The sequence below is a fragment of the Dipodomys spectabilis genome, unplaced genomic scaffold (assembly GCF_019054845.1).
Source record: "Dipodomys spectabilis isolate Male_0828 unplaced genomic scaffold, ASM1905484v1 ptg000069l, whole genome shotgun sequence".
NCBI classification, from domain to species: domain Eukaryota; kingdom Metazoa; phylum Chordata; class Mammalia; order Rodentia; family Heteromyidae; genus Dipodomys; species Dipodomys spectabilis.
Window position 1 is genome coordinate 23,571,655 of NW_024870746.1, and position 15,116 is coordinate 23,586,770.

The following is a 15,116-nucleotide window of genomic DNA, read 5'->3' on the forward strand; positions in this document are numbered from 1 at the left end:
CTGAGCATTCCAGCTCCCAAGAATAGGGACCCCAAAAGGCCAGAGAGACAGAGCTGCCAGGACTCCCCTGGACTTCAGTGGGTAATATGGACAATGACCACAGGTGGCAAGGCGAAGCAGCCTCTCCCGATGGAGGCAGCCTTGCCCAGAGGTCCTGGGAGGACCAGAGTGCGCCGCTGGTGGGCTCACTGCATTGTGACGGCACTGGGAAAGATGCTGAGGGCTTTTCCTCCCCGGGAACATCGTGAGCGCTTCCCCTCCCCTCACCATGCTGGGGTTTGAGCTCAGGGCCTCCAGCTTGCTAGGCAGACACTTTATGGATTTATGAGCTGTGCTGCTGGCTCTCTGAGAGCACTTTAAACAAGTTTTGTGTTGTCGTTTTTTTGGTCAGTCCTGGGGCTTGAACTCAGGTTCTGAGCACTATCCCTGAGACTCTTTGTGCTCAAGGCTAGTAGTCTACCACTTGAGCCACAGTGCCACTTCCAGCTTTTTCTGAGTAATTGACTGGAGATAAGAGTCTCATGGAATTTCCTGTCTGGGCTGGCTTCGAACTGTGATCCTCAGATCTCAGCCTCCTGAGTAGCTAGGATTACAGGCCTGAGCCACCAGCGCCTGGCTGAAAACACTTTTTAGACCACCAGAAGTATCAATTCTTCAGGGCAGGTCCCCAGATAAAGTAATTCCAGCTGTTTTGGCCATTTGCTGTGATATTTGCCTAATAGGAATGATGTTTTCTGGGCAAACAGGCTAAAACCTAAGTCAGGATTTGGGGTGCGCTTGCAAGAGGATTTGTTTAATCATACAACGAGTAACCAAGAAAGTCAGGCATCCTGCGCCTTAGGATCTCTGAAAAGAGATGGCCAAACCACTGGTTCCTTGACTGGCAATAACCTAGTTAGCTATCAGTCGCCCTTGGTCGGTTTGTGACACCTGGGTGACACAGGCCAGCCCATGAGTCTGAAACTGGGGGCTGCGAGCCATCCCTGCTTTCCTACCTCCCCCCCCCACCCCCGCTCTGGCAGAGAGAACTTTGTGATTAGTGCTTTTAAAAGGTTGAGGCCAAGTACTTATCTACAGGATAATCTCAACCATGTTTTTAAAAATGTATGAATGTACAGGAAGGATGTATAAAAATGTGAACTGAGAGGAGTCTCTCCGGCTGGAGGAAAATCGATGCTTCTCGTTCCCTTAAAGAACAGAGAGGAGAAATGGCAGAAAGCTGAGACCTTCTAGATAGCCAAGTACCCCCAGAACTAACTGAGCTCAGACGTAGGCCTCTACCATGATATAGCCCCAAGACAATGGCACTGCCCTTTGAGATCAGCTCAGCCCCGTGATGACACCCAAGATGAAGGAAGGTTCCGTCCTGAGCCTAACAGAAATCAAGCCAAGATGGAAATCAGCACAAACAAGCTTTTTAGAAACAGCAAGGGACCTGGAGCAGGGCCAGCTTTATTGACAGAAGGCCGGGTCCAGTCTGCTCCGCTGAAGTACGCAGTCAGTCCTGTCCAAGGCAAACACCAAGGCCTGCCCAGCCGGCCCAGCAGCCTGACACAGTCTGCTCAGCACCACGTGGGATTCTTGCTTCTGCCTCTGTGACATCTCAGTCACATTTCTACTCCAGCCAGCTCCCACTTAGCTTGTAGAGTGGTCTACCTACTCTCTTCCACGGAGGAAAGAAAAAGTGCTGCTTCCCGGCTGGCATTCTGAGGATGAGATGCAATGGGTGCAAACCGCAGGTCCTTTCTGTGTGATGCTCACAACACCTAGGGGCTGGCTAAGCTTCGCACAGCCAGGCTTTACAGCCTTGGCACAACTGACATTTGGGCCAGGTAATGCCTTGTAGTGGCTCTCCTGTGCATTACAGGATGATGGCCTCACTCAAGCCAGTGCCAGTAACGTTCCTGAGTTGGACAAAATCACCTCCTTCAAAAAATATGTATTTTAGCCAGGTGCTGGTGGCTCATGCCTGTAATCCTAGCTACTCAGGAGGCTGAGATCTGAGGATCATGGTTCAAAGCTAGCCCGGGCAGGAAAGTCTGTGAGAATCTTATCTCCAATTAACCACCAGAAAATCAGGAGTTGTGCTGTGGCTCAAGTGGTAGAGCACTTGCCTTGAGCTGAAGAGCTCAGGGACAGCACCCAGGCCCTAAGTTCAAGCCCCATGATCGACAAAAAAGAAAGTATTTATTTTTATTAAGTAGTTGTACAACTAGTGCTGTAGAAGAAGGAATAGAGAATCTCCAAGGTAATCCAGGAAGCAGTGGTGTGTGTGTGTGTGTGTGTGTGTGTGTGTGTGTGTGTGTGTGTGTGTGTGTGTGTGTGTGTGTGTGTGTGTGTTACTCCAGGACAGGGGATGGGTAGGGTGGGTAGGGTTGGGGAACAGAAAGAAGAGCCACATCTGTAATTCTAGCTACTCAGGAGGCTGAGATCTGAGGATCGAAGTTCAAAGATATCCATGAGACTCTTATCTCCAATTACCACTGAAAGGCTAGAAGTGGAGGTATAGCTCAAGTGGTAAGAGTTCTAGCTTTGAGTGAAAAAGCTAAAAACAGCACCAGGCTGAGTTCAAGTGCCAATACCAGCACAACAGAAAGGAAGGAAAGAGGGAGGGAAGAAAGAAGGCAGGAAGGCAGGAAGGAAGGAAGGAAGGAAGAAAGGAAGGAAGGAAGGAAAGAGAGAGGGAGGGAGGGTGGGAGGGAGAGAAGGAAGGAAGGAAGGAAGGAACTCAGAAGCTCCCAAGAGAAAAACAAAAGTGGGAAGCGAATTATTTAAATAGGTTTGTAGGGATTTTGCTCGGTATGCAACCTCCTTCTTTGGTATCCTAAGGAAACCTTCAGTAAACATCTGCATCATTGGGCTGGGACATGGCTCAGTGGCAACCGTGCTTGTCTGGCATTTGGGAGGCCCTGAGTTTGGTCTCCAGCAGCACCACAGACAACAGGAGAAATCTGTGTTGTTCCTCAATACTTGGGGAACCTGACGAGCACCCATGTCTTACCTCTACCCTGGACTGTCAGGTTTCAGCTGGTAGCCAGGTCCTTCCTTCCAAGAGGCCTGGTCACAGTCAGGCCACACCACACACTGGTGTCATTGCAAAGACCAAGTGGAGAGGGGGCTAAATTTTTAAATATATGATTTAGGACCAACTTAATATCATTTTCTTTAAATCATATGCCATCCTTAGTGTCTAGCACAGCTTTTCCAATGGGAGGAAGAAGGGAAGAGGGAAGAGCAGGGGATCTGGGAACCCATGGACAGGTTGGGTATTTGAACACCATTGAATATGTGGATGTTTCCATTGATACTTGGTGTTGCTCATGGGTCCCCTATCTGGGCCTTCTATTACTGTCCCTCAGGACCCAGGGCTTTTCCCTCTTAAACAGAGATTGCTTTAACGTCACTGCCCTTCCCTTTTGTAAATACATGATATCCAGGGACAATATCTCTACCCTTTATCACTCAGTCTCCAGCATTCCTGGGCCTGGCACATGGAGAAAATTCACAACATACTTGTTAAGTAAGTAAACGGGCCAGGTGCTGGTGGCTCACGCCTATAATCCAAGCTACTCAGGAGGCTGAGATCTGAGGATCACAGTTCGAACAGCCCAGACAGGAAAGTCTGAAGACTCTTATCTCTAATAACTATTCAGAAAAAGACAGAAGGGGTGCTGTGATACAAGTGCTAGTCTTAAGAAAATCTCAGGAACAGCACCCAGACTCTGAGTTCAAGCCTCAGGTCTCTCTCTCTCTCTCTCTCTCTCTCTCTCTCACACACACACACACACACACACACACACACAAGTAAATAGATGAGATCCTGTGATAGTCCTTACTTCCATGATTAGATGAAGGCTCTCAGCAAATGTCACCATCTTTGGGAAGCCTTGCAGCACTGCACCCCCCCCCCCCCCGCCATGCTTAGCTACACTTTCATTATTGTATATATATCCCAGAATATACTATTTTGTGTGGACTCTGCCTGCCCCACCAGGATGTAAGCCCCCTGAGGGATAATCATGGAATATATCATTTAGTTCTCCTCCAGCAGCACTGGGCACAGGGTAGATCATCACCACACGTGTGTGTTCAATCCACAGATCAATAACTGTGTGCCTCTGATCCCATTCCAAACCCTGCACACTGCAAGTAGTGTGTGTAGGGGCTTGGGCAAAATCCAGAACCAACTTTGTCTCTAGACATCAACTTCTTGGGTTCTTTAACATGGGAAAGAGCCTTTGTCCCGCCCCTCGAAGGTGGGTGTGGCCTGCCTGGATGAGTGGCAGGCAGGACAATGGGAAAGGCTGAGACTGATGATTCATAATCCGAAGGCAGAATGATGTGTGAGGCTTCAGCTCCACCTTCCCCACTGCCCCAGTATACTAAGGACCTTCTTAGAAGCTTCTCTGGGATTCACCCTTTCCCCACCCAAACCCATACCTAGATTGGAGCAGCAGGCACAAGCAGTGCTTGAGGGGACCTACAGAGCACTACTGATTTCCTGTAGACTGTTCCAAGCCACTTTTCTGAAGAGAAATGTATCTGTGTCTCCCCCCCCAAAGGATACCCCAATGTGCAGAACCCTTGGAATACTAAGGCCTCAAACCAGCCCCTGCTGCCCAGAGCTAATTGGAGAGATGGTAGCACCAGGGGGCACATTGGGCTCTGCTGCTTACCTGGCCGAAGGCCGGGGTTAGGGTACTCTCTGGAGAGGTTCTGTCGCAGGCCCTGCCCTCCTGCTGACTGCAGTCCAGCTGGATCAGCTTGCGGCACTCTGGGTGGCAGGTGAATTTACAGTCTGGAGGGAAAGAAACAAAGGGGAGAATCAGGAGCCAGGCAGAGAAAGAAGCTGGCAGACTGCATTTAGTTCTGATGGGAAAACTGGTGTGGGAGAGGCAGGGCGGGCGGGAGACCTGGTGAGAATGGCAGCTGCCCCGAGTGCTTGTCACCTGCACACCTGCAGTGTGACCTTATACCTGTCACCATGGGAGCTGAAGGACTTCAGTGACATCCTCACACTCGGCCATCAGACCCTAGAGCAGTGCTTTTTCTGCTAATTCACCTGGATCACTAGGGGCCATGGATTCCTGGGGAGGGCTTCATGGAGCCTCACCTTGGGAATCTGTAAAACACACGTACAGGACTGCCCAGCATCTGGCGTAAGGATGTTTACAGGCACAGAGAACAATGTCTGGAAGAATTAAAAGTGTTCCAGAGACAAACGTATGATCATCGACCAGAAGGGCTGTGCCCAGTCAGAAGCATTAGGATGGCTATGCTAGCTCCAGTGAAACAGCCTACCGACAATGTCCCAAATGAGGGGTAGTGCCTGTCTTCTATAGGCAGTGTTTACTTCCACAGAAGCAGAGACTTGATCATCAACATTAGAAAGAACCCAGAGACCAGGTAATCCTAGCCACTGTAATCCTAGCTACTTAGAGGTTGAGATCTGAAGACCATGGTTCAAAGCCAGCCCAAGGAAGAAAGTCCATGAGACTCATATCTCCAATTAACCACCCAAAAGACAGATGTGGAGCTGTGGCTCAAGTTATAAAGCACCAGTGTTGGCTGAAGAAAACAAAGGGACAGAATGCAGGCTCTGAGTTCAAGCCCTAGTACTGGTCAAAAATAAATAAAAAAAAGCATCTTGGGGACTCCCTTACAGATGGAGAAACTAAAACCCAGAGAGAGATAGGGTGCTTGGAGATGCAGTTTATGAGTGGGAGAGCCCCGGTGACTGGTGTCCCCCAACTTTCTTAAGGTCTTCTCTGAGCTTCCCAGAGAAAAGAGAGTTAAAGTGAAAGGGGACAGAAGACCCAAGATTTCAGCTAGGTGGGAGGAAGGGAGACAGAAGGGGGGATAAAGAGTAACAGCAGAAACCGTTAACCGGAGTTCCACCACCGGGAAAATGCACAGTGAAGTGCGGTTCCCACGATGGCTCTGGGATGGCCACAGCCATGGGTCCTGGAGGTGTCACAGCTCAGGTAGGTGGCCTGGAGGTGTCACAGCTCAGGTAGGTGGCCCAGGCTCCACTTTCCAGGTGCCAGGGATCTCCTGTATGTCCCCTCCTGACTGTGAAGTCAGTGGCCTAGGATGAACAGAGGCATCACACCCCGTGCTTGCTTGATAACCTACGGAGTAGGGACCACTTCTGGTTGATAAGGGCTCAGACATCCTAAAACTCTTTCTTCCAACAAGCTGGTTTCCAACAAGGTCTGGTTTCAAAAGCAGCCATAACACAGTCTATCTTGTGGTGTAATGATGGTTCCTCTTTTCCCCCATCTGTTTAGTGAGCTCTGGAATGACATTCCCACATTCCCCAGCTGTCTCTTGCCCTCATGGCCACAGAGGTAAAGACTTGGGCCACATTCCTTGTATGGCATTTCCCCCCTGACAGATAGGGGGACATTGACTCCAAAATGCTGCCAGCTTCCTGCTCCATGGTCCAGCCCCCTTGCTAGGGAGTTGGTTAGATGTTCAACCCATCTTCTTCATGCCTGAAGGTGAGCTCTACCTACTTCCCTCAAGCAGACCTGAGCCCTCAGGTCTCTCTGACTCTTCCTTTGAGGCCCCTCCTCTCGCCTAAGGATAGAATGGGTGGGGTCACTTCTCTGAGGTACCTGCAGGTGTCCACCTGTGTTTCTGCCTGCCACTATTGGGAGATCTGCTGCTTCACACAGAAACAGCCTCACCCTCGTTGGGCTCAAGGACGTAGAGGGATGGGCAGGCCAAGTCCCCCCCCCCCCCCCCGCCTGCATGCAGTGCCCAGAAATGCCAGGACTTTGATAATAAAGCACCAAAGCTGGAGCCCACAAAGGGCAGCATTGTTCCTGGCTCTGGTCCTGGGACACACCTGTGCCACTCATGATCATGCTCCAAGCGATGAAGAATGCTCCCAGGATGCCAAGGAGCAGGAACAAGGAAGTGGAGGAAGGAACAGAAGCCCTCTGGGCTCCACAGACAAAAAGAATGCCATCTGTGTACAAATAGGAGAGGGTTTGGAAAGCAGAAATCTCTCTCTCTTCTCTTGCAGTACCTTTCATGGTGACACAGGCATTCTGTTGTCTGTGCATCTGATCACTCTCCTTACCTGACTTCTGACACATGCGTGTCTCTCTCTCTCTCTCTCTCACACACACACACACACACACACACACACACACACACACACACACACACGAAAGGGCACCCAAACCTCAGACTGGCTGAGCTGGATGGAACTGGGAACAGTAGACTCCTAGAGGAAGGCTTTCAGATTTTCAGAAAAAAGCACATGTGGGCACTAACGACTTTCTTCCATCAGCCAGAGTAATGACAGGCTGTAGCAAAGCCACGAGTGCATGACTTTGTACTTCCCGGTCCCTGGAAATGCCACGCCTGCAGCTTTCAGGCCGGCAGCGATGAAGTCAGAGCCCTCATACTCCTCTCCAAATGCAGCCTTCAGGGCTGATGTGTGTTGGGCATGGGGTGATACACCACATTCCAAAGCCAAACCATGTCCCAGGAGCCCCAGGGGGAAATCCCACAGAGCACCATCCCTCAAGTGGCTCATCTCCATGCTGCCCAGCCGGCTCCCACCCCTGGGATCCCATTGTCCTCCACAGCCTCTCAGCTTGGACAAGACACCAGAGGGTAGAACAGAGCCACACAGGCTGAGCCCAGGCTTTCACAAGATCTGTGCTAGCCTGCAGCAACAGATTAAATAAGGCAGCACTCCTGGGGAGCCAGGGAACTAAGCAGAAGGACTGCTCACAGGACAAGACCACCAACGAGTTTGACAGTCCAAGGATAGACAGGGAAAGGCTCAAAGTGCCAGAGCCTTTATGGAGTGGAAACAAAGGATGGGCTATGAGGGGCTCAGATCTCAGAGGCCATGATAGTAGAGCAGGGGCTCTACTATCACTAAACAGCTGGGACCAGGGTCTTACTGCCAAGAGGCAGCTGGAGATTGGGGAGTGCTATTCCTAGGCTCTAATGATGGTTTCTGAAGGCCAACTGGCATTTCTTGACTTCAGTATTCTCATCTGTGAAACAGACTTATCCCCACAGGGGCTGGTGGCTGGCTCATGCATGTGAGCTACTCAGGAGGCCGAGATCAGAGGATCACACAGTTCAAAATCAGCTGGGCAGGAAAGTTCATGAGACTCTTACCACCAATTAACCACCAAAGGCCAGAAGTAGAGCTGTGGCTCGAGTGATAGAGTGCTAGCCTTGAGTAAAAAAGCTAAGGGATGGCACCTAGAATCTGAGTTCAAGCCCCAATATGGCGTGCATACAGACAGGAAGGAAGGAAGGAAGGAAGGAAGGAAGGAAGGAAGGAAGGAAGGAAGGAAGGAAGGAAGGAAGGAAGGAAGGAAGGAAGCAAGGGAAGGGAAGGGAAGGGAAGGGAAGGGAAGGGAAGGGAAGGGAGGGAGGGAGGGAGGGAGGGAGGGAGGGAGAGAGGGAGGGAGGGAGGGAGGGAAGACATTTCATCTCCTGTCTAAAATCTCCTTTCCTTCCAGTTCTAGGACCCAGAGTCTTCCCTAACAGCTTCCAGAACCTGCACCACAGTTGGGCAGATGTTTGGGCTGTCTTCCCTGTGTGCATCCTCTCTTCCCAGCGACGTGGCTCCCCAGGGGCCCTTTCTTATACATCTTCATCCTCAGACTAGCGCAAGGGGTTGTGTTGGAGAGAATAAATGTGCTTCCAGAATTTGGAAGAGGGGGCTATGGAAACTGAAGTCACTGTAAGGAAAAATGAGGAGGCCCCACAGCACCGGCCCCTCTGCAAGAAAGCAACCATGAGCCAGGAAAGGGGCCTCCATCACATCCAGTCTGCCTTGGTTTCCTAGAGCTATGGGAGAGCAAAGGGCCTGAACCAGGTGGCTTCTAACAGAAGTTGTCTCCCAGTTCTGGAAGTTGGAAGTTTGAAATAAGTTGTTGGCAGGCCCGTGCTGTCTTTAAACGATGTTTGGGATCCTCCCTTGCCTCTCTCTGGTTTCTAGTGGCTTGCTGCCTGTCTTTTGGTCATCCTTGGCTTGTAGCTGCATAGGGCCTGCTCCCTACGTAGCTATCTTAACATGGCTGTCTCTGAAGAACACCGGTCCCATGGGATTAGAGGACTACTCTACTCTACTCTACTATGACCTCATCACAACTAATCACACGTGCAATGGCTCTATTTCCAAATAAGGTCACATTCTACAGTACTGAGGGTTAGAGTATTTACATGTGTCTTTCGGAGGGGAAGCTCAGACGAACCCTAACAGATCCAGAGCTGTATGGAGAACACAGAGCCCTTTAGGCCCCAAAAGATGAGGCCTCCCTGGATACCATTTCCATTGCTCAGCAGTGAGTTGGCAGAATCAGGGGGCCAAGGGTGAGGCCAAGGCCACCTGCCTGCCCACAGGACCCTGCTCCTGGCTCTTACAACCAAGGTCACACCTCAAACAAGGAGTTGGGCTCAGAGGCCATGACAAACTGTTTAGAGATGACATTGCTCCTTCTACTGGGCCTCAGTGCAAGGAAGCCCGTCAGGTGGAACTTCATGCCAGGAGACTGTTTTCTCAAAATGCAGATGCTATGAACCTTCTTTTAATCCCCAAGGCTGCCAAAGTTAATTCTACCTGGCCCCCGTTGCCAAACATAGGCACATACCAGCCATGCGTACACCCTGCCAAGTGTCTATGTAACCCGAGTGGCTATTTTTTTTCTGAACCAGAGGCACTGCATCGATAAGACATCCTGGGGCCTTTCATGCTGGAGTTGCAGGCGAGATATGGAGATAACAGAACGCTCTCTACCTCCAGTTCTGGCCAAAGCATGGGTGAGGACAGGCAGACCCCAAGATACAGAGCCTTACATGGGAAGCCCATCGCCTCCCTGTGGTCGGTCATTCCTAGCTTTTCAGCCTGTGTGGACAAAGCAGCTTCTGAGGTCAAGGCAATTCAGACCACTTTAATCTAGGAGCCTGCATCTATTCTCCATCCCTGGGAGAAAGTCAGCCATACCTGCCCCCAATTCTTTCCCCAGTCTTCCTTCCTTCCTTCCTTCCTTCCTTCCTTCCTTCCTTCCTTCCTTCCTTCCTTCCTTCCTTCCTTCCTTCCTTCCTTCCTTTCTGTCATGGGGCTTGATCTCTGGGCCTGGGTGCTGTCCCTCAGCTCTTCAGTTCAAGGCTAGCACTCTACCACTTGAGCCACAGTGCCACTTCCAGTTTTCTAGTGGTTTGTTGGAGATAAGAGTCTCACAGACTTTCCTGCCCAGGCTGGCTTTGAACCACAATCCTCAGATCTCAGCCTCCTGAGTAGCCAGGATTACAGGCGTGAGCCACTGGCACCCGGCTCTTTCCCAGTCTTTCTTAGGATTAGTGACCTGATCTGCACTAGGGTGTCATGGAGAGAGAATGAATGTTGGCAAAGGCTGGCCACTCTCACGATCCTCAGCTTTGTGACATTGAAAAGTTGCTGAATGTCTCTAAGCATTCATTTTCGCATCCACCAAATGGGAACCACAATGGCCAGTTCATCGACTAAGGATTGTATGGGATTCTTGGTTTCCAGAACTGTGTGGAAGCCTTGAACAGAAGGTTCTCAGTTAATCATGTTCTTTGCTCAGGTCCCTCTTCCCACTCTGTGGGTTTCTTTTACACACCACCAAACTCCTAGTAGGGAATCTACTGTCTCATCAGCTTTCTCCCATTACTTTCCAGCATACAAATAGCTTTTAGTGTTGAAACCATAAGTTAACTACCACAGAGGTATCTGGAAAAAATGCATTGTAATATGTCAATTTATTAAAGTTCTTTAAAAGAATGAGTAAAGCCAGGCATGGCAGTACAAACCTGCAAATCTTAGCACTCTGGGGGCCTGAGGTAGGAGAATCTTGAGTTTAAGGCCACAAGGAGTAATAGTGGCTAGCCGAGGCTTAATAATATGACCATGTCTTACAAATATAAACAAAAGAAGGCCAAAGACACAAATCAGAGCAGTAGCCCTTGGCCAGGTGCCTGTTCCAGCACTCTTTTCAAATATTCCTTTGAGGATTCCCTCCCTACCTTTTTGCATTGGGGTCACTCCACTACAGCCTCTGAGATGGACCAGCCAGAACATCACCCAGACAGCATCTCCCTTGCCTTCTGCTCCCCAACCCACCCCAGGCCTGCTCCACCTCCTGTGGCCCCAACCCTTGCCTTGCCTGCTGCACCCCTTGGCCGGGAAAACCCCTCTCAGTCCTTTAGATCTAGGGGCCACCAGCCCTCTCTAATGGACCTGGTAGTTCTCTCTGCTACTGCACCACCTCCTCCAGTCTCCACGGCTGCATTCTCAAATAAAATCCTTCCCCAGCCTTTGCTCTTGGCCCTGCTGGGCACTCAGAGCTGGAGAAGCCCACTCACAGCTAAGCGTTCAGAGGGGGCCTCACTCCCAGTGAGCATTCCCTATCTCAGCACCAGGCACCCACTGCAGGTTTTCGTAAGTTCCCACGCTGAGGGTCTCCTCTGGTCTCTTTGAGCCTGAAAAGATCGAGTGAGTGACTGGCAGCCTCCCAGCCATAGGCTGTGGGGTCAGACTTGGAAATCCCTCCATCTTGGCTGTTCTCAGCCGCTCTGCCTCCTCACTTCATAGCCCGCTCCTTGGAGTGGTCCCCATCCTTGGTCTTGGTCCCCCTACTCTACATCAGAGGCCAGGATGGGCTTCATGAGGAATGGCGGTTAGAGGAAGGCAGACAGAGGAAGGACGAGCAAGGCTTGAAGGGTTTGGAGCAAGGAGTGCTTCTGCCTCTGTCTAGCAGCTAACAGTGAATGCATCTGTCCCTCAGAAGGCTTGTGGGGGGCTCACCTCCCAGCTAAGCCAAGTCACACAGATGTGGAAGCTGCTAGAACCTCCTCTAGACTGATTCTCCATTCACAACCCTTCCACCTCCAGGATACTCTGTCTGAGAGGATCAAAACTACCAAGAGAGCAGCCAGAGGTTCCTGTCCTGAGCTTGCAGGGAAACTTCACTAGAAAAGTCTCTCCCACTCAAACAGGCTGAATGGACATGGGGCTCCCAGCACCAGCCGCCTCACCAACTGGCACCCAGGCGCACCCACTCATCAGCTTTAAGCCAGAAGTCCTTGAAACACATTAACATGTTCAGTAGGGGTCATGTGTGTATGTGGGTTCATGTGTGTGTGTGCATACATGTGTGTATGTGCCAGTACTGGGGTTCAAAAATCAGGGCCTTTTTAGCTTTTCCCCTCAACGTTGGCACTCTACCACTTGAGCCAGAGCTCTACTTCTGGCTTTTTGCTAACTGGAGATAAGCATGTCAGGGACTTTCCTATCCTGGCTGGCTTCAAACTATGATCCCCAGATCTCAGCCTCCTGCATATCTAGGATTACAGACATCGACCACCTGGCATCAGTAGAGGTCTTTGAGTACAGGTGTGAGGTTTAGAACACTCAGTCCAAGGGTTGGGAAGTGGCTCAGTGGTAGAGTGTTTGCCTTGCATGCCTGAGGCCCTTGGTTCGATTCCTCAACATCACATAAGCAGAAAAAGCCAGAAATGGCACTGTGGCTCAAGTGGTAGAGCACTAGCCTTGAGCTGAAGAGCTGAGGGACAGTGCCCAGGCCCAGAGTTCAGGCCCCATGTCTGACCAAAAAACAAAACAAACAAACAAACAAAAAAAACACTCAGTCAAGCCTCCAGAATCCTAGGGCAGGATTCGAACATGAGTCTGAGCCCCGCCTTTAACCGTGTGAGCTTTCTGGACAATTCACCTCAGCCAAAGATGGAAATCATTTGGCCTCAACTGTCTCATCTGCAAATAGAGGCAATAATATCATTTGTGTTGGCAACTTGTCACCAAAATTAGAGAAAATATAGGTAATGCATGCAGTGGTACCTGACACCTAGTAGGTATCTTTTACAATGCAATAGGACTCTTGAGTTTGGATATTTGGTTTTCTGTTGACTCAGCAGATAATGCCAGCCAAGAGACTCCTGATTTTCAGATCTATTTCAGCTGAATTAAGAACCCTGCAGCTTTCCTGTGTGTCTACATTCTTCCTACCTGCTGATACTGCCCTCCAACCTCTGCCCAGGATGTGCTCAGACGAACAAGGCATGGGCTAGATAAGTAGGCTGTACCAGGGGTGTGAAGGTGAAAGTCTGTGATGGCCGAGCTTGGAGGTCCTTGGCCTAGCCAAAGTCAACAGGACCTATACATTTTCCACACTGCAGCCTAACCTCCTAGTGAGACCGCAGCTAGGGTGTGGAAACTTCCTACTTGGGTCAGGCAGCCAGCTCAGGACATCTGTGTCTTTGTGTTTCCAGGAAAAGGTCTGAGCTCAGCCCTCTTGAGATCACATACTGTAGTTCCTTGTTTCAGAAGCTAGACCACCTCTGAGAACATTGAAGTACCCCCACCCTACCCTAGCCCAGAGTGCCTGGAGGCACACAACTGCGCCTTCCCAACTCCAGCACAATCAATACACAGACAGACCAACCGACAGGCGGAGTGCCGGGAAGGCAGGGAGCCAACAGGAAAGGTGAGTGCAATAGTAAGACCAAGTTCTGACCTTGAACTCTGAGGTCAGAGATGGCTGGACCCTCCCCTCGGAACAGCCACGGTGTGACTCTGGCTGCACAGGGTGCTGTCTCTGTGGGAAGAGAGGTTGCCTCTAATTCTGCTCAAAGTTTGACCTGATGTTCCCATGCAGAACAGACCACAGAGGTCCCCTAGGTTAGACAGGGCGGGGGGGAGTGCTAGAGAAGTGGGGTAGTGCTAGGGACTTGGGTAAACTGAGGCACAAGAAGGTGACTGAGGACTACTCCAGGATCCCAGTCCCTGCTCTCTCCTTATGGAGCTTGCTCGTGGCAAGGCTAGTGGGGTTGGCAAGGTCACTCTTAAGTGACTTTACATTTTTAAAGATTGTTATTATAAAGGTGATGTATAGGGGGAGTTACTGTTACAAAAGTCAGGTAAATAGTATCTTTCTTTGAGAACAATGTCACCCCTCCCTTTGCTCTCCCAGTTTTCCCCTCACATCCCCACCCACAAGTTGTGTAGTTCATTTTCAACAGTGTCTAGGAAGTACCACAGCTGCATCTGTTTACCCTTCGTCCCTCCATTTTTGTGCCTCCCCTTGCCCTTCCAAAGACATGTAAACAAGACAAAAGGAAAAGAAAATGAAAATAACAACAACAAAACTCTTGTTTCCATTTCCTGGGTTTCATTTCAATAAATATTATTCTGTGTGATCAGATGCACATAGGCATTCATGCACCTTTGTGTTCCGCTCCTAAGAGTAGCTTCCTTTGGTCTCATTGTGAATGAATGCCTAGATTCCTGTATAATTTATCAAGTCCCAGTGTATTTTAGATCTAGCTTCCACGTATGAGAGAAAACATGTACCGCTTGCCTTTCTGTACTGAAGGGAAAGGTAAAAGATCTGCTGGGTTGTTGCTCAACAGACATTGAAGCAGATTATCAGGGCTGGGCCTGGTGGCACAGACCTCTAATCCCGCTTCCAGTACTTGGCCTGGGCTTCATAATGAGTACAAGGTCAACCTCGGCTACATTATGAGATGCTACCTCAAAAATAAGTAAGTCTTGAAACTCTGGTTCCTCTTGTCACATTCCCAGGCAGGCTGGATATGCCCCTGTGCCCCCCTCCCAGATATACCAGACAATCTGGCAGAAGCTGGGCAACTGGGCAGGCCTGCAGCAATAGAGGCACAGCCCTGCCACACATGGGTGGATGGGTGCGGGCACACCTCTTGGCAGCACCATTAATCATCTTTCTCCAACCCAATCACATGCGCCAGGCTGACAACATCAGCAGAAAGCAGGTACTCTGTGTGTGTGTGTGTGTGTGTGTGTGTGTGTGTGTGTGTGTGTGTGTGTGTGTGTGTGTGTGTGTGTGTGATGGCTGGGGCAGGGGTCAGGCAGGGCAGGGAGGGAGGGAGGCAAGTCTGAACCATTCAGAGGGAGATGGAGGAAGCAAGAGGAAGGCAGGTAGAGCCCACCATGTGCCCAGCTACTCAGGAGTGCGACCTGACCCCAGGGCAAATGGCCGGTTTCTTGATACTGTGCTCTCTGAAGGTTCTGGACTTGGAGGCATGCCTCCATTCTGCTGTGTGTGTGTACAAAATTA

At 50.4% G+C, this 15,116-nt stretch overlaps 1 protein-coding gene across 2 annotated transcripts in view; it reads right to left on the minus strand.

The window, feature by feature from the left end:
• The window catches only part of Rassf5 (Ras association domain family member 5), a 63,133-nt gene that overhangs the window by 30,066 nt on the left and 17,951 nt on the right, over positions 1–15,116 (minus strand). For both annotated transcript variants that reach the window (XM_042681351.1, XM_042681352.1), the window contains exon 2: positions 4,677–4,798. In XM_042681351.1, the coding sequence (XP_042537285.1) occupies positions 4,677–4,798 (122 nt within the window). The remainder of the gene's footprint in view (positions 1–4,676; positions 4,799–15,116) is intronic.